Here is a 23,023-nt window from a genome sequence, read left to right as displayed (position 1 = left end):
CTCCCTGCCGCCAGGGAGCGATAACGCGGGAGAACCAGTCCAACGGTCCCCCAGCCCAGCCAGAGGCATCCCTCCCTACAGTGCAGGCAGTGACAGCAGCCCCCGAGGCCGATCTCATCCCCGGACAGGGGCCCAGCACCCCCCAGTCAAGCACCCCCAAGGAGGAGCACCAAAACCTACCCCGACAACACCGGCCATGCGCCCCAGAGACTCCCGAATGCCCCCACCGTGAAAGAGCTGGCAGGGGGACGCAGCGGGAGCCTCACCTCTGCCGAAGAGGGCCCAGGCGAGGAGAGGAGACAACGGGCCCCCAGGCCCAGGGACACACTACCCGCCCAGAAATGAGCAAAGGCCACAAGCCCGAGTCCCCAGAACCCTCCTCATAATTAATGACACCATCAAAGCCAACGTGTGTGTGTGTGTGTGTGTGTGTGTGTGTGTGACCATAGCGACAAAACGATGAAGGAACGCGATCTGTCAGTCAAGAACATTTTCCAAAACTTTACTCCAGTTGAAATGTATATTGTAATAGGCTGTATATTTACTTATTGGGAGAAAACTGGTAGTTCTACGTAAAGTCAGGCGTTGAGCGCCCCCATATCGCCAAAATGGCACAATCCTTGTTGCACTGCAAAGCTTCAACTTCGAGACTGACAGTCGAATCAGGCTCCGCCCATCGAATCTTCGACTATTCGAGGTCAGCCCTAATGCTTATAATAAATCATTACTTTGTGAGTTCTTTGCAATACAGATCAGAAACATTAAAGTGTTGCATAAACTTCTGTCAGTCACCGGAATTTGATTTCCCCACGTGGGTCCTGATGATGCAGGATGACAATCGTCAAAGCTGTCCAATCAACAAGCTACCTGTAAGTCTGTGTAACGTCATGGTTACTTCTCTTGGTTCGTTTGTAAAACTGCAGTGTGAACATGAACCGGACCAGAACTAAAATGCAACAGTGCATCATTTTTTTCACTTGGCCCGGACCAAATGAACTGAACTACAGGTGTGAAAGCGCCCTTAAAGGTCTTAAAAAGCATTAAATTTGACTTTAAAAATTGTGCAAGAACCCTGCAACAGTAACCTCTTACACCCCAGAGCCTCAAGACTGATCCATAGCTGTATTCAGATTCCCTGACACCACCCAACTCTTCACTCAGTCAGTAATCCAGTAATGACCCTATTATATATTTGTCTCTCAGGTGAAGGAGAGATTTCAGCAGGACATTCAGGATATGAAAGCCAAGCTTGAGGTTGTGGACTCGGACAGTCGGCTACGTTTGGAGCAGGAGCTTGCTCGGTTAGGCATGCAGATGGTGGATTACCAGACAGACAGCCGCTCTGCTGCTGCCAGCCTCAGCCTCAGCCTCCAAGCTTTAGAGGCCCAGACCACCAAGGTAACAGTGTTGGTAGAACTGCACACAAAAGACATTCGTTAATCCTGTGTTTTGTTCATGTTATCTCCTAACCTGACCTGTTTCCTTTAGATTATGTGGCTATAATGTGACTGCCTGTTTCTTGTAGCTGTCCCAGGAGTGGTCATCTTTCAAGCTGATGCCTCCTGCAGCCCCCTGTCCTGATACCAGTGCCAACCCCATCCACAACCGTCTCACCCCAGAGCTCCAGCAGGCCATGGAGAAGTGGCTCACTGACCGCATCAAGGTTGCTTTAGGGATACAGTAGATAATCTTCAGGACCACCTACCAACTCTCAAACCCATATAAATATAATCACAGCACAAGAAAATCTGTCATTGCTTTATTTCTCTGCCATGTGGTGGTATTAATACGTTTTTAATAATACTACTTATATGATTTGATTTCAGTGTTAATGTGTGTCTGCATCATGGCGTAAGTTGATACATTTGACTTGGTGCACACATACTCACGATATGTACTGTATGTGAATGTGAATCAGGAACATGATGCTGTCAGGCTCGGTGACAAAGGAAGCTGCTCAGACTGTGGACGTCCCATGGCTGACAAAATTGCAGACTTTGCACTAGAGACTCAAGGTTGGGAATATCTTCATGTCGCTGTCACTTGGTTTTATTTACCAATAATTTATTCTCTCTGTAGTCACTTACAAAAACAAACAAATTTGACTAAAAATATTTGGGTATTTTTAAGGCTGAGAACACAAGGGGAAATCTTTTATTTGTCTGTGTGTGTGTGTGTGTGTGTGTGTGTGTGTGTGTGTGTGTGTGTGTGTGTGTGTGTGTGTGTGTGTGTAGGTGCCAGTGTGATCAGTACAAGGTGTTCAGAGACATATCGCATTCGTTCAGCATGTGTGACCTTGTTTGGATTCCCTCTGTGGTACCCATCTGAAAGCCCACGCACTGTTATTCAGGTATTATGATGTTCTCTGTGTATTATTTCTAACTTACCAGTCTGTCCTATCTATCCCCTCAAATCTGTTTTATTTTCCCTAAACAACTTATTGTCCATTACGTTCCACCCTCATCTATCTTCTTAAGACATTTGACCTTTCTCTCTTTTCTCGTCTGCTCCCCTCTCTCAATGTTTCTTAAAATGAAAACAATTATCCAGTTTTTTACCACTTGGGAAGGTACTAAAAGCTCTGTCTCTTCTTTTTGTGACAGGGCTACCCAGTGCTGCTCCCAGGGAAATGTTGGGCATTTCATGGTGTCCAGGGGACTCTTGTGATCTCTCTGTCTCACCCCATCACGATAACTCATGTGACACTGGACCACCTGCCGCGCTACAACTCCCCCACCGGCCGCATCGACTCTGCCCCCAAAGACTTTGAAGTCTATGTGAGTGCTCCCAGCCTAGAAATGCAGTATGGCTGCCCATGAATGGTGTTGTATAAAAAGTGATTTGCTGGATTGAATGTCTTGCACGCTCTCTGCTCTAGTGTATTCTAACAAAACATTATTAGCAAATACAAACCTACCTAAACTGCCTGAATCCTCTTTCATTAATAGATATAAAGAAAAGTTAAAATAAAATAAAAAATTAGACGATAGCAGCTTTAAAAAGTATTTTGGCATTTATGTAATTTAATGTCGTTTAGAAATAAAATAAAAGTATAATGTTCTTTTAAACTCATTACCTCAAGATGAATAATTAGAAAATGCTGTGCCTGTTTGGCTCTTGCATTTGTTAAAAGCTTACAGGTATTAGGCAATGAGGGTGGGAAAATATTATTAGCTTACATAGGACACAGCCTGTAATCTGCTTAATGAAGCTGCATCTTACAGTGGTTATAAAACCTGAATCGTGTTTGAGGAAGTTTTCAGAGACTGCTTTTTGTTTAAATCATGATAATTCAGATTGTAAAATGTAAATCTGTTGGTCACCCTCCATTTTTTTTATTTTGCGAGGCTTTAATAAATTGACTGAATATCGTTATTGCAATAGCACGTTGTGCAGTCAAATATCGAAAATGTCGCAGAAAGTAGTGAGTGAAGAGAGAAAGGGGGGGAAAAAAAGAAAAGCAAAACGAGTCGCAAAAATGAAAGAAAAGAAAGGACAAAAGTAAGAAGATAGTGTGGCTCAGAGAGACAACGAAACAACGGAGATCAAATGGGTAACTTCTCAGAAACAGGGCTCATTAACTTGTGTTTTTACATGAGTTTAACAATATCGAAATGAATATCGTTATTGCAATATTCATGATCAATATCGCAATATCACATTTAGACGATATCGTGCAACCCTAATTTTAAAGCCCTGTCACTCTGTGATTAAACCAAAGGGGGAAAAAATTTAAGTCTCATAGAGCGGCTTACCAATTCTGATTTCTTCACCGCTCTGAAGTAGATTTCTCTTCCTCAGGGAATGAGAGATGACACAGAAGAAGGAACACTGCTGGGGACATTCACTTATGATGAAAATGGAGAGCCAACACAGACGTTTAAGCTGCCTGTGAGTTAAACCGGAGAAAATATGAATTGGACTTTACCGAACTACTTGCTGTTGTGTGGACTGTGAAAATGCAAACAATCTGACAACTGACTATTTTTTTTGTCTTTTTTATCATCATCTCTCCTGCACTGTTTTCCTCTATTCTCTTACATTTTCTGTCTTTCTCTTCTGTCTTTCTTCTCTATTCTTATCTTTTCTTCTGTGCCCCCCTCCCCCCGCAGAACCCCAGTGACGTGGTGTATAGATTTGTGGAGCTGCGCGTCCTCACTAACTGGGGTCATGTGGAATATACGTGTCTTTACCGCTTCCGTGTGCATGGACAGATTGCTTCCACATGAGACAGCAGATTCACTGACCACAACGTGGCGTCTTTTTACAACATATCGGAAAGTACATTTACAAAGTATGCTATTTAAAAAGTTAACTTAAGTTTGGTTGTCTGAGGTGCGTTCAGGGCCAAATACTACTGAAAAAGTGTTTAGTGTTGGGTAATGTCTGTCAGCTGGTTTTGCTTTGTTTTGGGTTGCTTTATGTTGACAGAAATCATAGGAGGTTATTTTTGTGCACAATTTCAGGTGTACACATTTAATAAATGTTGAGTGTTTCAAAAACCAAAAAATCTACCTAGTAAAACCACGTCAGAGCATAAAGTTCTGGAAACTTGATGCTCTGTCAGATAAGACTGCTAGATAATGTTATAACTTTTGTTATTATGAATTATTTCTACTATTTCAGGTTTTTCCTACTTCACACAATCATACCCTGGAGCTTCCCAGTAAAATGACATTTCTTTATGTGTTACCACGACTGGGCCACTTAAGTGTTGAACTTCTTGCTCAATGGTTCTCTGGCAAGTTAAAGAAAATAGAGTGTTTTCAAATTAACTTTATGGACCAAGATTTCCCTGCATGGTCCTGGTATTTAAACGAGCAACAACTTGTTTACAAGCTTGCACCTCAAGGCTTTCTGCTACAACACATAAGTAAGACATTAATGAAGTTAAAAAAAAAAGTATTTCTATCATGCTCTGTCCCTTTATTGGCACTAAATTTGTTTCAGTATGTTTCAGTATTTAATATCTTTCTAGTTTGTGATGTACTCAATCAGGCTTGTTAATTTCCAGTTATCTTAAATGGTTGGAATGCCATTTTTGACAGGTAACTCTTAGGATCTTTGGTTATTGCTGATGTTGTCACTAACAGGATATACCATCCTATGAACAATGGGTAGAAATTATACAGAGGGCAGCAGTGAATGTTTTGTAATCAGTATTGTTACTGTTAAATTTAATTTAATTTCATATTCCTATAAAAGGTAAAATATGCAACTTTGTAACATTTATTTTGTTTTCTCTTTTAGCAAGTTGTAATTCATCAGTTTTGATTTTATAACTTAATCACGGTACTTAAATACTTGAAAACCTCTTTTTCTAACCTCTTTGGAAGACGTCATGTTGACTTCGTGACATCTGTGTATCTACATCCTTGTACATAACACTTGTTTTTTTTGTATGAGCTACACAGCCAGGAAAGAAATATGTGTATTTATTACTTTCCAACATGCTAGACATGTCCGTCAAGTTTATGATTCAATATCTCTAAAATAGTAGCTGTTCACACAAATATTGTTTAGACTGCACACAACAGAAGTGTGTACATCAGTGTCATTCAGTCATTTCCCATGTGTTCTTTGTTTGTTGTACAGTACATTTAGACAGGAGATGGTGGAGAAAATATTTGATAATTTTTCTTATTAGGAAGTGCACTAGAGGTGATTTCAGGTAAAATAATTTCTTGCTAATTTCCTCTATTAAATATGTACTATAATAATATACTAGTCATAAATGAGCTATTTTACGAGACATGCGGTGGTGAAGATGTAACCATATTTGTAACCTTTTTTTTTTTGTTTGTGGGGTGGATATAAAATATTTTCATATAATAAGTGTATTGCATTTTTGCGTTTATTTAAACTGATGATAATTGTAATTAATGCAAGGACTTTGGTACAGTTCAAGTTCAGTTAATTTTATTGAATTCATCAAGTACCTTTTTGCAAAACCAGTTATAATTATGCAAAATCATTTGCATCATTTGCAGTGCTTAAGAATCTCTTGAAATTCCTCATGGTAGACCCTCTTTTATTTAATGCTGAATTCAAATTTGACTTGCTTTTGAAATGCAGGTGATGGAAAATGCTTTCTTATACACTGTACACAGTACAATGTATCTCATAGGTGAAACATTTGTTTTCATATTTGAAAGCTGTTGAATAGCCTGTACGGTCTGAATGTTTGTATCTCTGTGTAAACATGCTCTTTTGTGAACACACACTAGAGACAGTGTAATTATCTTAGGTTCTTGTTAGTGTAAAGCTGTACAAGCAACACAGCACAATGTTTTAGTTTGAGAATTTAACTAGGTTCTTCTCTTCTCCGTACACATCTGATAATATGTGTTTAATTTAAAGCCTAAAAGATGTTAATTGCCATTGCTGACAATTGTTTGTGGTTTTTTGTTAACCCTTTCATGCATGACGTCCACTACAATGGACAAATATTTGGAAGCATTTAAATTATAGTGCCATATCCCAACCACCATGTGGCGGACCCCAAAGCATTGTCCGTTTGATTATCGTCTTTGTTTGAGATATTGCATCATAAATTTAAAATAGCAGAGGGAAGAAGAGATAAACCAGGTAGCTCAGGAATAACTGTTAAATCCTTTTATTCTTAGAAAACCAGACAGGTAAAAAATGTTTGTGTGTTCTTGTACATTTTGCTCTTTGACTGATAATTTTTCACTTGTTTAAAAGTAAAATAATCATATAAACTTACTTTGGGATTTAATCATTCTTGCATGAAAGGGTTAATGAAACAGATTCATCTGTCAGATACTTCCTGAGTATTTGACTATCAATGCCTTTTTGTAAGCCAAAGTAGGATTGATGATACATTAAATAAAACATTGTGATTTACTTTTGTCGTTGCATTTATTGTTTTATAAAGTTGTACTTTCTAATGTTGCATGTTGAATTTTGTAAGAGAAAAAAATGAAAACATGCTTATTACATAGCATATTGAAAGGCAATATGACAAAATTAGAGAAAGATTGAAAAGATAGATACACATAAAAACTGGTTTGCATACAAGCATTAAAAGGCATAAAATAACTACCACCACAACTTTTTAACCTTTAAGTGTCACCAGAGGGAATTCTCAAAAATATCTATATATAACAACAATATAGCATTTAGGTTATTAATATATAAAGTGTTATTATATTGTCATCTCACCATCCAGGGCCGGTATTTATCAAGCTTCTCAAAGTGCCGTTTTAGTACTAAGTGCTGAGATTTCATGAAATTTACTCCTACTTTCAAACTTAAGTATAAAAGCAAGTAATCAAATTTCTTAAAGCTAAGAATCATTCTTACTCTCACAGGTATTTAAGACAGCTCGAGAGGTCCCTCAAGTTGTTAGGAGTTGCCAGTAGGGGCTTTTGATGGCGCTGTGGAGACAGACGTGCACGAATATTGCACAGAGAGGAAGAATGTTTCTTAAAGGAGACCTATTATACTGCATTTCCAGTCCTATATTGTAGTTCTGTGAACAATAATTTTCTATCTTATACTGGCCCTTCATGCAAGCCCTTATTTCAGCCTGTCTGAAACAAGCTGTAGAAGCTCCTGTCTCTTTGAGATGGCGCTCATATTATCTTTCATCTCCAGTCTGAACGTAGCCAATGTACATAATGTATTCTCTTAAAAATACTTAATTGTCAAATGTCTGTTGAACGTAAACTCCTCTTAGGAATTTCACCATTCAATGTGAATTTATCTGAGAATATTCTTAAATAAGGAAATCTACTCAGTGATTGGTCCTTGGCTACATCGTCATGTAAAATCCTGTTTGCGGCACAGCAAAGTGTCGTGAATTAGCACTAAGGCTGACCCTTAAGATTTAGTCCTACACTTCACACAAATTAAGACTACGATGCTTAATAACTAACTTTTAAACACAGCTTTGAGTCAAGATTTTTTTTTACTCTTAAGTCAATTCTTAGCAGTGTTCTTATGAGTAAATCTGAGAAGCTTGATAAATGCTGGCCCAGTTTACAGTCCAGCTCTTCCCTTATATGTGGTTCTACATGTCATGAAGGTTGGGCTGCTCTTAAGTTTTTCCCTCAGCAGCTGAGCTGTGGTGAAATATCTTGGGTAGCTGTTTGGTCCGGACAAGATAAGTCAGAGGCTGAATGAAACTGCCCAGAGAGAGAGCTGTGTAGGAAACACCGGTGACAACTGAGAAGGGCTTGAAATACCTGGGACCAAACTGCCTCAGCATGTACTCAGTGACGGGGGGGAGGTAGTGGACGTTGATGAGCACAAACACAGTCAATACTATCTTGAATGCTCGCTTTTTCACTGGATGGACGTCCTTCCCGTTGGGCCCTGATTTGCGGAGTGACTTGAGAATCAGGATGTTGCAGGTTGATATGATCACTATGGCACTGCACAGGAGCGCCAATATCACATTCCACTTGAACCCTGAGGCGGTCTTCACCAGACAGCAACAAGCAGCCGTCATGGCACTCACGACCAAGCACAACGACAGTCGCAATTTAGGGTCCTTGAGCCGGAGGAAGACCAGCGGATGGCAGACGGCCACGTAGCTGTCCAAACCTGAAATGCAGAGCAACATCGGCCCCCCTGCTTGATTCAAACCCCAAGCCAGGAAGTTAGCAGACTCCATTGTTGGACTGCACAGGAAACGGATGTACTCAACAAGGACCATGAAGCAGAACAGCATGTCGAATAGTGCCAGGTTGAGTGTGAAGATCTCTGAGGTGGAGCAGATCCCAGGTTTGCCCAGCAGGAGGCGAATGACCAGACCATTGGCTGGCAGCCCCAGTGGTGGCACTATGACCACAGTGGGCAGGAAGTACCAGACAACATCTTGGACACTCTCGAATATGTTGTTGGGATTGATGGTTCCGTTAACCTTAAAGTTTTCCATCACCGTGGCTGAGTTAAGGTCGAGGTGCTGTCAATGTCTGTCAAAACAGAGATACTTTATATATATTTTCACAATGCACAACTTTTCCTTTTAAAGCTTCAGTGCTCAATATTATACATTGAACCTGAAATACTTGATTTTTTGGTTACTTAGGGTCAGCAACAAGCTAAACACGATATTGACACAATGTTCTCACCATAAAAATGATATGGCTTTTCTAGCTCACCGGCACTTCTCACAAGCTGCCGGTACTCTTTTCTGCCCTCTCTACTAAACAAAATATAGTCTTGGTCAAAAAAAAAAATTTCTTATCTAAAAATGTTTTTTTTTTCTATATATATTCTGAATGTGCCTGTTTCCAGCCTTGACAACCACCATGCCTGATCAGGGAGGAAGTAGGTAGGCGTAACACTGAAATGACATACATCCAAAAAACTTTCTTTCTTTTGCATAAGTATTCAATTTATCTTATGCCAGGTGTTCTTTTGTCTGCCTAGCTTGTAAATATGATGCAAATCCACTCTGTTGCCACGCATTTACATCATTATTGTCATCATAGTTTTCTTTTCATAGTTATGGGAACATTTCTGTTGTCAAACGTGCGGTTATGCTACAGAATGTTTTGTCTTTGGGCACGCATATAGTTTCCAGTCCAGTTTCTTTTGCTGAGGTTACACAAGCTCATGTGAGCTGTCCAATAAAACCACAGTTTGTGTTGCCATTTACTCAGTCTCTCTGTCTGAGCGGATTAGGAATCATTGTGATGATGGGGACTCCCTTTAAACTTGGTATTTCACCCGGAGGCCGTGCCTGACGTCCGTTGGTGTTGTGTGCCTGATGTGCATTCCCATTGGCTGTTTTCTTTAGGCCTAGTCTATAAAGGCTTGCATGGGGTCGTCTCATCCCTTTTTGGATAAATTAGCCAAAACCATAGCCTAACATGCTGTTTATTAGGCTAACCAGTCTTTCCAGTTACCCCAAGATTAAACGTACAGGAAACCTCACACCTAATTGTAGCCTAATTTCAAACAAAGACGATTTTTTCTAATCATGGATTTACAAAGATCCACCTGCTCCTTAGCCTTCAGTTGGCAGCAACCGCAACTATGACTACTATAATGTCATACTAGGCTACTGGAAAATATGTAGCCTAGCCTACAACTATGCCTACATAGAGCTAAAATATAGGCTATTGACATTAGATGGCCTGAGTGAAAAAGTAGGCTAGTAACGTGCATTCTTTGTACAAAACATAGGCTAACTCACCCTCCATCTTTGAAAAGTTATGCATTCAAAGCAAGGCCTGAGGTAGTCACGGTGCTCGCAGAAGCCGGCACTGCTGCATCCTACAAAACCACGCCTGTCCAGGTGAAATGCCAAGAATTTAACTTTTAACTTTCATGTCTCTCAGAACGCAACAATCTCACACATAGACAAACAATCAATCACGTTCACACCTAATCAAGCACCCAGAGAGAACCCATGCAGACACGGGAAGAACATGCAAACTCCGGGGTTTGAACCCACAACCTTCTTGCTGTAAGGGGACAGTGCTAACCACTGCACCACCATGCCATGAAGTCTTAAGTGTATAGTTTGTAAGCTAACCAACAGGAAGTACAGACATTTACAACATAATCACAAAAGATGCACAGGTCTGAAGGTAGTTATCCAACGGTTATCTACTAAATCAATAGTTTTTGTCCATGTATGAAACATAGTCATTTACCAGCTTCTTTTTGTGAAAAGTTTTTTTTGTATTTTTACAAATTCCAAAAAAAAACTAAACAATTACATTATTTTGGATATAGGTAACGATTTTCCTCCCAAAAATGGGCAAACTGTGTTTTTTTCAACAAAATATTCAATGGTACATTCGTGAGGCTTCGTATTTAAGTGAATGGGAAAAAAACGCTTCCTTCATAGCAACATTTACAATTACTTTACCTTTATCAAAGCGTTCTTCACCACCGGGATTCAGGCAGAGATCAGTGCTGTGTCAGACAACCTCCTGACAGAAACCGGACTCTTCAGGGAGATTTATTTCCTACATTTGAATAACCACAATCAAAACTGACAGATGATCTATCCCTACTACCTCCATGTTGAATGTATTTGTGGATTGATGCATGTAAATGCAATGTTGTGTTTTTTAGGCCACTACAAGTGCACGTAAGTCAGTATCATCATCACCAAATTGAACTCTTTCTGGTCTTAAGAAGAGTCATTACACCTTGTCCAGTGTAACACACAATGTGACCTTTTGAAAGACAACTTAACTTTGATTTGACTTGATGAAAGAGAGAATCTGCTTATTCTTGGTCTGGCTCTGAGGGTGCAGGGATAAGTCAGCTTGTTGTTGAGACTTTCCTTTTAAAGTATTTGCCTGTTACTTTCTGTTCATAGCTGAATGTTTTTAAATTTCATCATTATTATCTCCATCTGTAGTGTGGAGAGTTGTTAAATGTGCTTGGGTCTAGCAGTCTAATGATTTAATTTAATCCCTTTTCAGCAGGTGCAGAGGACAAGGGGGGATAGTGGACTGAGTATGCAGGGCCCTTATGTGAGGAGGGCCCACAGAGATACTAGAAGGAATAGCCGTGGAGGCCTGGAGGGGCCCATAGCGAATGCATGTACAGGGTCCAGAATTTGGTGCTAAGCCCATGTCCTTCAGTAAATAACTTATTAGAATTCACATCAGGCCTGCTGCATGCCAGCAACAGAAAACTGAATCAACTTATAAAACATAACACTAGAACATCTTTTATTTGAACATGCAAGTTACAGATTGCTGCTTTAGACTTGTTTATATGAACCTGTTTTCCACCTGTTCTCATTATCTTATGTATCTGTTAACATGGCCTGACATACTGGCTTATGTATGTGTGTGTAAACCTGTGTATATTTATTAATGTGGTGTTCTAGTGCAACCAAGTTTCCATCTAAATTAAAGAGGTTCCGATTTTATGTTGCACTTACATAAAGGTGAGTAATTTAGGTGAGATTTTAAAAAGAATGATCAAAACTGAAGCACCAGAGGCTCACTTGTATTAGTTAGGATCAAAAATACAGGATCTTACATTTCCTTTAGTGCAACGTGATAGCATCCTTCACCAGACCCTGTATCCCCATCTTTAAAACTGCACACCGTCAGTTTGTTCGGCAAGCTTTCTGTTATAATTTCAACATCTGAAGCCCCATCGGAGGTAACCATCAAAACATTGTCAGGGATTATTTTCTTAGACTAGTGAGAGATTGTGTTTAAAGTGATGGGTTGTGCAATTTAAATGTTATGAAACACACAGCATTATTTATGTGAGTGGGTGTTTGTCTTGACTTTGCAAGCTCGTATTCCCAACAGGTGGTTTTCTCAACACTTAACACAGTCTGGGCACATTAGTAACACCTTGCATTAGATTTCTCATTTATGCTTACCTTGCATCACCTGTTTACTGAACAGTGTACCGTTACATCACTGAGATCAAATGTTCAGCTGCAGTGCTACTGTAGATACAAACTACCCATAGCAACATACCTGGGATCAGATTACCCTTTTTACTCCTAAACATGAAACATAAAAAGTGTCCACAGGCCAGTGGCTTGGGAAAACTATAAGAAGGATGTCTTTATAATGCAACAACTGGGGACATGCTTAATGCATATGAACTCAAACACCTCCTTGCCACACAAAAGGACCATTTAAGGGACGGTACAGACAATGCAAGTCAACTTTATTTGTATAGCAGAATTCATGCACCAAGATAGTTCAATGTGCTTCGCAGGGTATTAAAACATACAAACCTCTGTATTGCAGAGGTAAAATGTTTACAGTTTCAAAAAGTGCAAAACTACAGACAAGCGTCACAAAAGATAAAATAAAGAAATAACAACAACACTATTACCACTGCTTCCTAAGGCATGTTGTTCAACACTCATGGAGCCCTGAATGCAAAGACAGAGTTTCCATCACACATAACTTACTCAAAGACTAATATGATAAAAAGACATTAATATTTGCCCCTGCAGCATGTATAAGTCTACTTCAACGTGGGCACACACTATCTAACTCAACCTATACACGCCCCTTTGTATATATCCTAACCCTCCAATCACTGAAGATGTCTCAGCAACTGTATTTTGATTTACTACCCAATCACAGCTTGGGTTGGACACCACAGTGAGGAGAGATACCCATTGTCCCGCACACTGGCCAAACCAACAATGGCATTAGTTCCTGTGGAGTGTGTTTATAAGCCCCTGGCCACAGTGATCTGGTGCTACATGCAAGAACGTTGTGCAAAAGTGAAGAAGACTGGGACTTAGCACACTGACCTCTGTTAAGGTGAGATGTGTTGATGTGATGTCTGGTTCCACTGAATCCTCTGTGAGATGTTCTGTATGGAGCATTTATGCAGGACTGTATAGAATAAATAATACGTTTTTGCATGATGGTGCCTTAGACTTGGGAAATTACTTTTAGATCCCAGACACAACTATGACTCTTAAGTGGTCAAATGTACAACAATGAAATGTAGATAATCAAAACTAACCCTTTACTCTCCTTTCTTTCTCTTCCAGTCCAGCCTGCCCTTCTTCCCCACAATGTTCAACACCACTCTGAACACTACCACCAATGTCTACGTGAACTCCACTACCACTGGTGGCCCCCGTGGACCTCCTCCATGGTACCAGTTCCCGGTATGCGCAGTAGCCCCTTACAGCTTCATTTTCTACTTCGGGGTCAAGGTGTTCAACCTGGCAGTGGGGACACCATGTAACATCCTGGTCATCTGGCAGATCATCACCAAGAAAAGTGACGCGTCCACCTCTGATATCTTTATCTTCAACCTGGCCATCTTGGACGCCTACTTCTGCTTAATGACGCCCATAGAGTTGGTAAACCGTCTGCTGCTGGATGACAGTCGCGTTTGGTACTCTCAGAGGTTAGCATATGGCATCAAGGACATGGCACCACTCTTTCTGGTGAGTATTTGTATGTAATACTGGATGCCAGCGCATACACATACAGGGTCCTGTGAAACTCAAAGCATGTGGCTAGGCTATAATAGAGTATACATTTCAAGCCGCTGATTATGTGCAGCATTTCTACACCAACCGCAAGACACCATAACCATAATATCTGTCACACTGCACCTTCACTTCCCTTCTGCTGATGCTTTTTGCACCTTGTTAATTGTATGTTATACTATATATTGCTTATATTCTGTATTTTATATTGCTTATATTTTAAGTCTTAAACATAATGCACAATTTGAGGTAGATGCAATTTTGTTGTGCTAGCACAATGACAAGTTCTTGAACTTGAATCAACTTAGCTCTATGTGAAGTCTGAAGTGTCATTAACACTTTCATGTGTTATTCTGTGGAAGAGGCAATCAAAAGTACACCTATAAGAAGCTTACTTCTGATTTCCTACCTATTTGTGTTCATTTTAGACTCAGAAAGTACATGTCTGCCTATAAATATAAAAACAACCGAGGGCCGACACTGTTTAGTATTTTTTTAAAATGTGAGTCTGGGCACTTTCTCCTGATGATATTCCTTCACTGGTGTTCCAGGTGTGTATCTGCCTAGACCGCTACATAGCTGTGGTTCACCCAGTGCTGTTCACTGGTATTCGAGACAATAAGATCCGCATTGGCCTTTCTGTGGTGGTCTGGGGCCTCATCCTGGCTTACGGCCTCACCAAGTGCATCCTGGGAGTCATTAGCGTCAACGACGTCTTCAGCGTCGTCATCCTCTTTGCCTTTGCAGTCATGGTCTTCTGCAACATCTCCATCATCTGGGTCCTTAGACGTTCTGTGGTGGGAAAAGAGGAGATGCACCCGGTGAAGAAGAAGGCCTTCAAGATGGTGCTGATCATCCTGGCCATCATCGTGGGAAACTACTTGCCGGTCGTGGCTCTCATGCCCTTTGCGTCATACTACTCCTACGTGGCGTTCCGCTGCCAGATCAGCACTAGTGTGTTCTCTATCATGGATCTGAGCTGCAGCATTGAGCCTCTCCTCTACATCACGAAGATGGATCGCGTGGACGGCAGGTGCTGTGGACAGAGTTTCTCCAAGAAGCCGCATGTTGTGAAGGTGTGATCAAGCTTCATAAATTATCCCTATTCCCATTTTAACCATGGACCAACTAGACAAATGTGCCCTACAAAGCCAAAATGCAATAACTACATATGTATATGTTTATATCCTATTAAAAATTATTATGCCACAAAAATGTACTATTATCTGAGGGCAGCACAGTACATTTGCATCAAGAACAGAACAGAGCTAAATTACTTAATTTGGACAAGAATGATGCATTTTCCCATCACATTCCCTGTAGATTTTTGGTATATAGTCAGTTCTAAGACAATGTTATTTAAGGTAAAACAATCAGCGTATAGGTATTAGCTACAATCTTCTTCCAAATGTAGCTTCAATAGATCCAATGCAATCAAAATCACAAGAAAAGTTAGATTAAGAACATCTAATTTTTCGTTTAATAAACAAAATGGATCGAAATCATTTGAACCAAGATTATTTTTTAGAGTTTAGTTTGTTCTCTCCATCTTCTATAGAAAACAGTATTACCCTTCTCATTAAAACATACACCTTGTTTTGTCCATTTTAATAGTAGCCTGGGGCAGAAACTGGTTTACAGAGCACGAATCAAGCACTTAGCCAGTAATTAATTAAGCCTCATAATCAGAAACACACTGTGGGACCAATTAGCAACAGTGTAATGAGTGTGCATGCAGATTATAATGGTTAAACTATGTATCACACTGTAATGAATAAAGAAACACACATTGGCAGTGTAATGACTGTATTACGCAAATTAAGTAACACGTCCCCTGAAAGAGTCCGCTGACTGAGTCTTTTTTTTTTTAAACCAGGTGACTGAATTTTCAAAAAAATGTAGGGTAATATAACTCACTGTTACTAATATATGTGGTTGACATTGTTTTTCTTCAGAATGGATATGTAGGAATTTTAAATAATACTAACTTTTGTTTGTCATCCTAAGTAAATGTGTGAAAGAATTTTAAACTGCAGAATGGTTTGTCTTTGCATTTCCCATTTTGATTATAAAAACAGAGTTTTACACAAATACTTTCATCGAATGTATAAAAACAACTTTACATTTAACTAATGTGTCTTATTTGGTATATTAAACTTCCAAATGAATGTAGAAATGTATAACTTGAAGCAGACAGAAAGGAGAGTCTTCTTACAAAACATCTGCTGTAATTCACTTAGAATCTCCACAAAAAAAAAAGATTTTTTTTAATTCCCTTTTAGTCAGTTTATTAGAGTTTAATGCAACTTCTGAAATTGACAGAGGCACATTAATATTTAATTCGCAGTTTATGCAGCCTTGCCATGATCATATTTTTTTTAAGATGTTAGACTTCTGAATTAAATGATTATCTTTCAGAATTTGTCAATTTTGGATTGTTAGATATCTGCAGTAGCAAATTAAGCATTTTTTGTGATGTTAAACAATCTGTGTTAATCACTAAGGCAGGAAGGAATTCCTTTACAGCTAAAAGTAACCATTAAGGGTTTAGTACATGAGTAGGAAATCAATCTATAACTAACAGCATTAAATCTGAGTAATTCTGATGTGTAGTTCCTTTAGACTTCCCGGGCTGGCTTCAGGTCCATCTTCTGAGGTCACATATCCAGGATAAGTGGGGTAAAACTTGGGAGGTGGCAGTTCATTGGTGTCATCTTCCGTCCCCAACGATGAAGGTAGAAACAGTGGTATCAATTTGGCGTGAGCGTAGTCAATCTCAAAACCCTCAAAAACAAGCCCCACCCCCCAAGCACCCAACCCCTCCTCAAGAAGCCTGGACACCTTCCAGGCTGCCAGCACCAGTTTCTCATAGTCTCCCTTTTCTAGCCTGAATATATCAGAGGTCAAAGGTCGGCGTGGGACCAGCACAGTAAAGCCAGGGGAGTTGGGGAAAGGAGTGAGAAAGGCCACCTGACCTTCATCCTCCCACACCCGCCAATGCTGCTCCTCCCCACGAACAATGCGCGAAAACAGTCCAGGGTGAGCTGGATCGTCTCCGAGGAAAGTCAGATTAGGCGGGGCGTCAGGCAACGGGAGCTTGGCTCGAATCTTTACCTGGATTTCAGTCAGGCTGGAGTCACTCCATCGGGGAGCGCTCTTGGAAGTGCAGTACCCTGGGTCGTGGGCATTGTGCTTCTCTTCTTCTGCCAGGTGAGGGCGCCACTCTGCTTCCAGTCCATGTAGAGGGAGGACACGGATCTGTGGAAAAGAAAAGAAATGTACATTTAGTTACTGTCTTCACTATATCATGACACAAATGCTTGACTACAAAACAAATACAATTCAATCTGGGCAACACTTCACTTACAAGTTGTTTAAATCCTAAAATATCACTTTCTATGCACTGGTTGTAATGTATCAGTCTATCCAGTGATCAAACAAACACTCACCTGGGTAGGTCTACCTCTGTGGGGTCTGCTGATCAGTGCACACCTCTGAACTGCCAGCCTGTCACACAGCAGCTCTGCAACGGCTCTTGCCCCGAACAGCCAAGATAAATACTCCTGCTTCTCCAGGTGGAAGATGCTGCCTCCCAGGTTGCCAGGAGTGCTACGCTCCAGGATAACTGAGCCAGGGGTCCAGGGCCTGGGATGAAGGTAGGCCACCAGCCCCTCTGACTCCCAGATGACATGACGGGGAAGACTGGAGGACATTCTGGCAGAAGCATGAGAAAATTTAAGTGAGGTAACAGTTTTTAAAGTAGTAAAAATCGAGTATAACATTATGTTATATTCTTATTTAATTGAAAAGACTGACACTAATACATTTAAATTAATAAATAAAATAAACACAACAGAAAAGAAAGCAGAAGTCAATCCCTCAAATTATTTGGGGAAATAGTAACACCTTAAAGTGAGGTAAAGTTTTGTATTTTTCATAGCTCAAATACATTTTTCATGAATGTTGCATATAAAAAGCAACCAACCACTGTGAACTCATAAGGAAAAAAGTTGAACTTTAGGATTAAGCTATATTTGTTACTGTATAATATAACATTTATTCCAAAATGTGCTGTCAAAAAGCTGCAGTTTGTCTGAAAAACAAAGTAAGGGAGATACATTGTAGAGGGTATCAGTGGATGTACACGTCTGGTTTTACTTCAGTGAGTACTTTAGGCGAGTATTAATGAACCATAGGTAGCATATTGCCTACTTTTACATTTGATGCTTTACATCTTTCAACACATTTTTCTAAAAATACCTTTAAAAACTAATTAAAATTATAAATTAAAAGTATTAAAATTAGAAATATATACAAAATGTCTAAAAATACTTATAAAAGCATTATAGCCTAGTTGTTTAAATTTCACTTTTTCCCAAAAAGTAGAAAGATTGTTTTTTTTTAATAAGCCATTATATGCAATTTCTGAATACAAAATTGAATCAATGTAAACAGTTATATCAGTTCTAAAACTATTCCAACATCTTATGACATATTACATCATAACCATGTGACGTTGGTGAAAGTTTGGGCCGCGAGGACATGCTGAATCTACCTTGTACTTTGTATAATGTAACGTTAGCTAGTGACAAAGACAAAACATTTTGATCTCTGATTTATCATGGTTAGCTACAACACTGTGACAGTTACACGCCAGATGCTTTTAGTAAGGACACCTGTTAGTTTCCTCATATTATCTCGACGTTAACAAAGGTCACACATTGTACTGAAATGTGGGCTACTAGAAAATGTTCGCCGATTGTGCCTGTAAATCGAAGTAAATCAGAAAAGAGCCTCGGTGTTAGTGTAACTAACATTTTTACGGTGAAAAAATACTGCACTGCCATAAAACACATGTTTTTATTAAGTAGTTTGGTTTAACAATCTGTCCACTCAAGAGACCGTCGGGGTAGAGGGTATTATAACGTTTATAATTCAAATAAGTTGAGCTGACCTACCTTCTAACAATGAACCTTGTAAACAGCATAAAGAAAGGCAAGAAATTGGTCTAAAACCGACCTGTTTTCCTGGTTTCTCTCGGCTTGTAGTAAAACGACGCGTAATTGGCAGAAATAGTTATCAAAATAGAGACAGCGGTTCCGCTTTTCCACATCGGTCTACTGAGACAAAACAAACATTTTAAAATTATTGGCTGACAGAAAACACTCCCGCCCCTGAATAATGATGGCTCATGCCTCCCTTTTAATTGTCAGCAACTTTTTCATACATTTCTTCCATAGACTGTATATAAAAACTTCTTCCGCCTCCTCCTTCTTCGTTGTGGTTCAACGGCAGCTGGCATCCTTAGTATAGCGGCACTGCCATCTTCTGGAGTTAGTTAACTCCTACAGTGTGAAGAAAAATAAGTCTTCCACTTCCACCGTGTCGTATGCACTTTAATGCTGCTCTGCTCCTGTTTTCATTTCTTCCTTCATGTCTTTTCTCTGTAATATATATAATAAATAATATAATAAAGTTTTACATTTTCTGGTAGTCTACCTGACAATGTCCATAAAAATGTCCCTTCAAATTGATGTGTCCTTTTCATTAGCTTATTACCTTATTTTCCTCCTGTCTTTCTCACAACACCCACTCTATTTTGAACTGAATAAATGCCCCTCTATTCATTTTCTTCCATACAACGCCCTTTCCCTCAGATTTTGGAAGTTTAATATGTGTATGTTTTCTTTTTTTAACAGCTTGTTTGGCTAGTTTGTCCATTGTCTCATTACCCAGAATGCCTGTATGAGCAGGAACCCTCAGTGCCTTGTTTTAGTACTCATGATTGTATTGTCATTATTTTGAGTAATAAGTCCTGGCAGTTCCTGGATGCACTTGACTCAAGACTGGAAAGAGACAGACTACTACAGACTAGAACTTTGTTTGGTTTGATTTGTTCAACCCATTCAAAAGCCATCAAAATGGCATACAACAGTATGGGCCGGCGGTGGCTCAGAGGGTAGAGAGATCATCTGCTGAACAGAAGGTTGGTGGTTTGATTCCCCCATCAGATGTGCAGTTTGTGCCTTAGCTTCTGCCTATCAGTGTATAGGTGAATTTGACATAGTGTAAAGACTAGAAGGGTGCTATACAGACCATTTACCATGTGTACACACGAGAATTACATTTGCATATTTCAACTGAAACCTATGGATCCAAAAACTACACTTCTATAATCTACATATGAATATACTCATAAGAACCAACATGTCTCAATTCAATTGTCTCTAAATTGTTACCATACAGTTCGATATGAGTATTTTCTCTAATCATTTGTTGGCTGTCTGTTGTGGAACCCAAAACATTTCAATTCAATTCGAGCTTTATTGTCCCACCAGGGGAAATTTGATTTACAATAGGGTTAAAGCACAGAAACACAAGTAAACATACATGAGACAAACAAAAACAAGAACAGTCGTTACCGTGTACATCTATTTGATCATCTGAAAGTACGCTAACAGTTGATAGTGGCTTGCAGTTTGAAGAAGTGACACCAGAGAGAGCCCTTGAGCTGCAGACAAATGGGAGTAAATTACTCACTATAAAAAAGTTTGGAAACAATGTGGAACACAAAATTGTAAGTAGTTACTTGGAAGGAGTGAAGAAGGAATCAGGAATGACCTGAATAAATCAGATTCGAGGACTGTGTAGCTGATAATGGAGAGTTAGACTTACTAAAGAACAGCCTGAGAGATACTCATTATAAAATGATTACTTCATAAATAGCTGTAAATCAACATACTGGCCATTAAAGTGGTACATGATCTATGTACCACTTTAATGAAGGAGTCGTAACAATGAGGTCAGAGGGATTGATTACTTAGCAACTACTCAGTATACCGTATGTATTTACTTGCACAGAAAGAGCAACTAATTATTAACTACTAACTAATTTTATGCTCAGTGGCTAATTTAGAGTTAATGAAGAGCTACTTATGAAGAGTGGTTAGTACCGTATTAAATGAAACACCATTTCTGCAATGTGACCTTTTGACTGGTAAGAATTCATCTAACACATATTACATTTATACCAATTAATCAGATTTTCTGTTTCAACAGAGTGTGAATTCCTCTTATCTTTGGCTTGTTCTCAGAAATATACTCACTTCATTTTTCTGCAGAATGAACACAGAAAAAAACCCTCAGGGTACTACTGCCTGATGTGACTCAGACACAAACACACACACACACATACACACATACGCACGCATACTTGTACACTCCCTATAGCTTATCCTTACCGTCACACCTTCTAAAGTTTCCCAAAACTTAACCTAAATATTATTCTATCCTCGATCCTAAAAAACAAATCTTAAATCTAGAACAGCAATTTGAGGAAGTGAGGACATGACAGATTAAACATTTCCTCATTTTAAAGGTCTGAAACACACATTGGACCTTACAAAGATCTTATTTGGTCACACACACGAATATCATTCTGTGTGCTGAGCTGTCTTTCACTGCCCTTAGTTGCACTTGGACCAGATTAAAGTATTTGGATAAGTTTGAGGGTTGTTTGAATGGAACAAAGTCGATGTCTACTTCTTGGTTAATGTAAAACAAATTTATGATGGAGTGGGGTTTGTCACATACTATGTATTTCAAACATACAGCAGAATACACCAGTAACTGCCCCTCCTCATATTGCAGAAAGTGTCGGTCAACCATTTATTTTCTGTATAGTTACCATATACACTGTGTTTAAGGAATAATCATTGGCATTTACTATAAAGTATATGTGGAGATATATATTTATTTAGCTTATTACATTATTTCCAATATATATTAATATATAAATATATGTTAAATGTTCATTCCTTTGGTTTGCATGTGGTCTTAAGTCAGTAAGGTACAGTGAACAAATGCGTTGTCCCACTTCCTTGCAGTAAATCTGTCTTCTAATCTGCAACCCATGACCTCAGTAATGAGCTCAGCTGCTCAGAGATCCTCTGTAGAACATATCAGCTGAAGACCAGCACGGTGATTCACTCAGCTAGAGTGGGCAGGGGGTCACACCGGGTGAAATTCAGGAGTGGAGTACAGAAATACCAAAATATAATTTCCATTCTGCTTTAAAAAATCTGCTTAGGATCAACAAACTAACTGCTAAACAGGAACCCTTTAAGAGTTGCATAGCAACATGCCTTTACTGTTTGTGTTGATGCTAGAAAGAGGCTTTCAAGAGTTTATCAGAGGCACGTTTATCAGTGAGTTCTGCTGTAATGCTTTCAGAGTTTATAATTATATAAGAAATATGAACCTTATTGAAAGTTCAGTCAGAAAGACTGTGCTACTCATTTGTTCACAGTTCTCATCTTCATTGTGCACATGTCTATAATGTAGTCAATTTTCTTTAGCTGATTTCAGAAGCAGCTAAAGAAAATTTAATAAACTTGAATAAAAAAATACTAAGGCAGATTACAAATGTCTAAAAAAACAAAATAACAAAAATACAGTTGCACTAAAAGCATACATGATGTAATGTCAATATCACAGTCAAGGCCAAAAGTCTAAAGAATAACACACTAACCCACAAACAATGACGCCTTCTAACTTCTCTTCTACTTTCTCTGTTTGACTGTAACTAACTCATTGCAAAACTTGTACATTCACCTTGTTTAGGAGAGTGTATCTAGCTCTACTGGGTCATGTTGACAAATGGCAGGAGCTGCAGTAAAACATCATGTGTTCAAGCCTGCTGACGTGGATTTGCCCCTTACCCGGCCTTGTTTTCCATCACATGCAGTATGTACAGAGTGTGATGGAGCTTTCTGATACACTGTTTCCATATCCCTTCATTTCAATTACTTTTGCTTTTACCTAAATTCCCTACAGGAATCAATTCTGTTAAATCTTAAAATAGTTTGGGGGCACACCATGGCATTTGGTTATGGCTGATAGTTTCATGACAATATTCATTAGAATCTGCTCATTTGCTGGTAAACAATGCAAAGTTTCCTACAGAATTTTTCTGAAGTCATGAGTGGGAATGCATCTGAATCACTTAAATCACACCCCCTACACACACACAAACACCTACCCACACATACAGACACTTATTTGTCCCTCCTGGCTTCCTTACAGTCAAGA

General features: G+C 39.3%; 3 protein-coding genes across 5 annotated transcripts in view; 2 read left to right on the top strand and 1 right to left on the bottom strand.

Annotated features, from left to right (window-relative positions):
* sun2 (Sad1 and UNC84 domain containing 2) overlaps positions 1 to 6,867 on the top strand; it is a 25,352-nt gene extending 18,485 nt beyond the window's left edge. Inside the window, exons 12-18 of the mRNA XM_046047952.1 lie at positions 1,204 to 1,398; positions 1,526 to 1,663; positions 1,919 to 2,015; positions 2,235 to 2,350; positions 2,604 to 2,777; positions 3,802 to 3,891; positions 4,113 to 6,867. Coding sequence (XP_045903908.1) covers positions 1,204 to 1,398; positions 1,526 to 1,663; positions 1,919 to 2,015; positions 2,235 to 2,350; positions 2,604 to 2,777; positions 3,802 to 3,891; positions 4,113 to 4,229 — 927 coding nt within the window. The 3' untranslated portion in view covers positions 4,230 to 6,867. The remainder of the gene's footprint in view (positions 1 to 1,203; positions 1,399 to 1,525; positions 1,664 to 1,918; positions 2,016 to 2,234; positions 2,351 to 2,603; positions 2,778 to 3,801; positions 3,892 to 4,112) is intronic.
* A 6,246-nt stretch (positions 6,868 to 13,113) lies between these two features.
* LOC123970303 (G-protein coupled receptor 4) lies at positions 13,114 to 15,061 on the top strand. The gene is made up of 3 exons (XM_046048289.1): positions 13,114 to 13,247; positions 13,484 to 13,888; positions 14,485 to 15,061. Exons 2-3 carry the CDS (start codon positions 13,508 to 13,510, stop codon positions 15,013 to 15,015), a joined length of 912 nt encoding a protein of 303 aa, XP_045904245.1. The 5' UTR covers positions 13,114 to 13,247; positions 13,484 to 13,507; the 3' UTR covers positions 15,016 to 15,061.
* A 465-nt stretch (positions 15,062 to 15,526) lies between these two features.
* On the bottom strand, positions 15,527 to 19,224 carry LOC123970302. 3 transcript variants are annotated; one of them, XM_046048286.1, is made up of 4 exons: positions 19,161 to 19,224; positions 18,892 to 19,053; positions 17,383 to 17,647; positions 15,527 to 17,191 (listed from the first exon to the last, which is right to left on the bottom strand). In XM_046048286.1, the coding sequence occupies exons 2-4, from the start codon at positions 18,918 to 18,920 to the stop codon at positions 16,520 to 16,522; spliced, it is 966 nt and encodes a 321-aa protein (XP_045904242.1). In that variant the 5' UTR covers positions 18,921 to 19,053; positions 19,161 to 19,224; the 3' UTR covers positions 15,527 to 16,519. The 3 variants fall into 3 exon arrangements, with proteins under 3 accessions (XP_045904242.1, XP_045904244.1, XP_045904243.1); XM_046048288.1 differs by having other exon boundaries at positions 18,953 to 19,053; positions 19,161 to 19,217; XM_046048287.1 differs by lacking the exon at positions 19,161 to 19,224 and having other exon boundaries at positions 18,953 to 19,154.
* Positions 19,225 to 23,023: the final 3,799 nt, after the last annotated feature.

This window comes from Micropterus dolomieu, linkage group LG04 (genome assembly GCF_021292245.1).
Source record: "Micropterus dolomieu isolate WLL.071019.BEF.003 ecotype Adirondacks linkage group LG04, ASM2129224v1, whole genome shotgun sequence".
Taxonomy (NCBI): domain Eukaryota; kingdom Metazoa; phylum Chordata; class Actinopteri; order Centrarchiformes; family Centrarchidae; genus Micropterus; species Micropterus dolomieu.
The sequence above is the reverse complement of the archived record's forward strand: the minus strand, read 5'-3'. Positions and strand labels throughout refer to the sequence as shown.

Bases quoted from the DNA above. Each gene is read 5' to 3' on its own strand.
- LOC123970302 (XM_046048286.1), bottom strand. From the start codon at position 18,920: ATGCTGTTTACAAGGTTCATTGTTAGAAG. The intron at 17,648-18,891 runs GTAGGTCAGCTC...TGCTTCTGCCAG, and splicing joins ACAAGGTTCATTGTTAGAAG to AATGTCCTCCAGTCTTCCCC. The intron at 17,192-17,382 runs GTGAGTGTTTGT...TCTTTTCCACAG, and splicing joins ACAGAGGTAGACCTACCCAG to ATCCGTGTCCTCCCTCTACA.
- LOC123970303 (XM_046048289.1), top strand. From the start codon at position 13,508: ATGTTCAACACCACTCTGAACACTACCACCAATGTCTACGTGAACTCC. The intron at 13,889-14,484 runs GTGAGTATTTGT...CTGGTGTTCCAG, and splicing joins ACATGGCACCACTCTTTCTG to GTGTGTATCTGCCTAGACCG.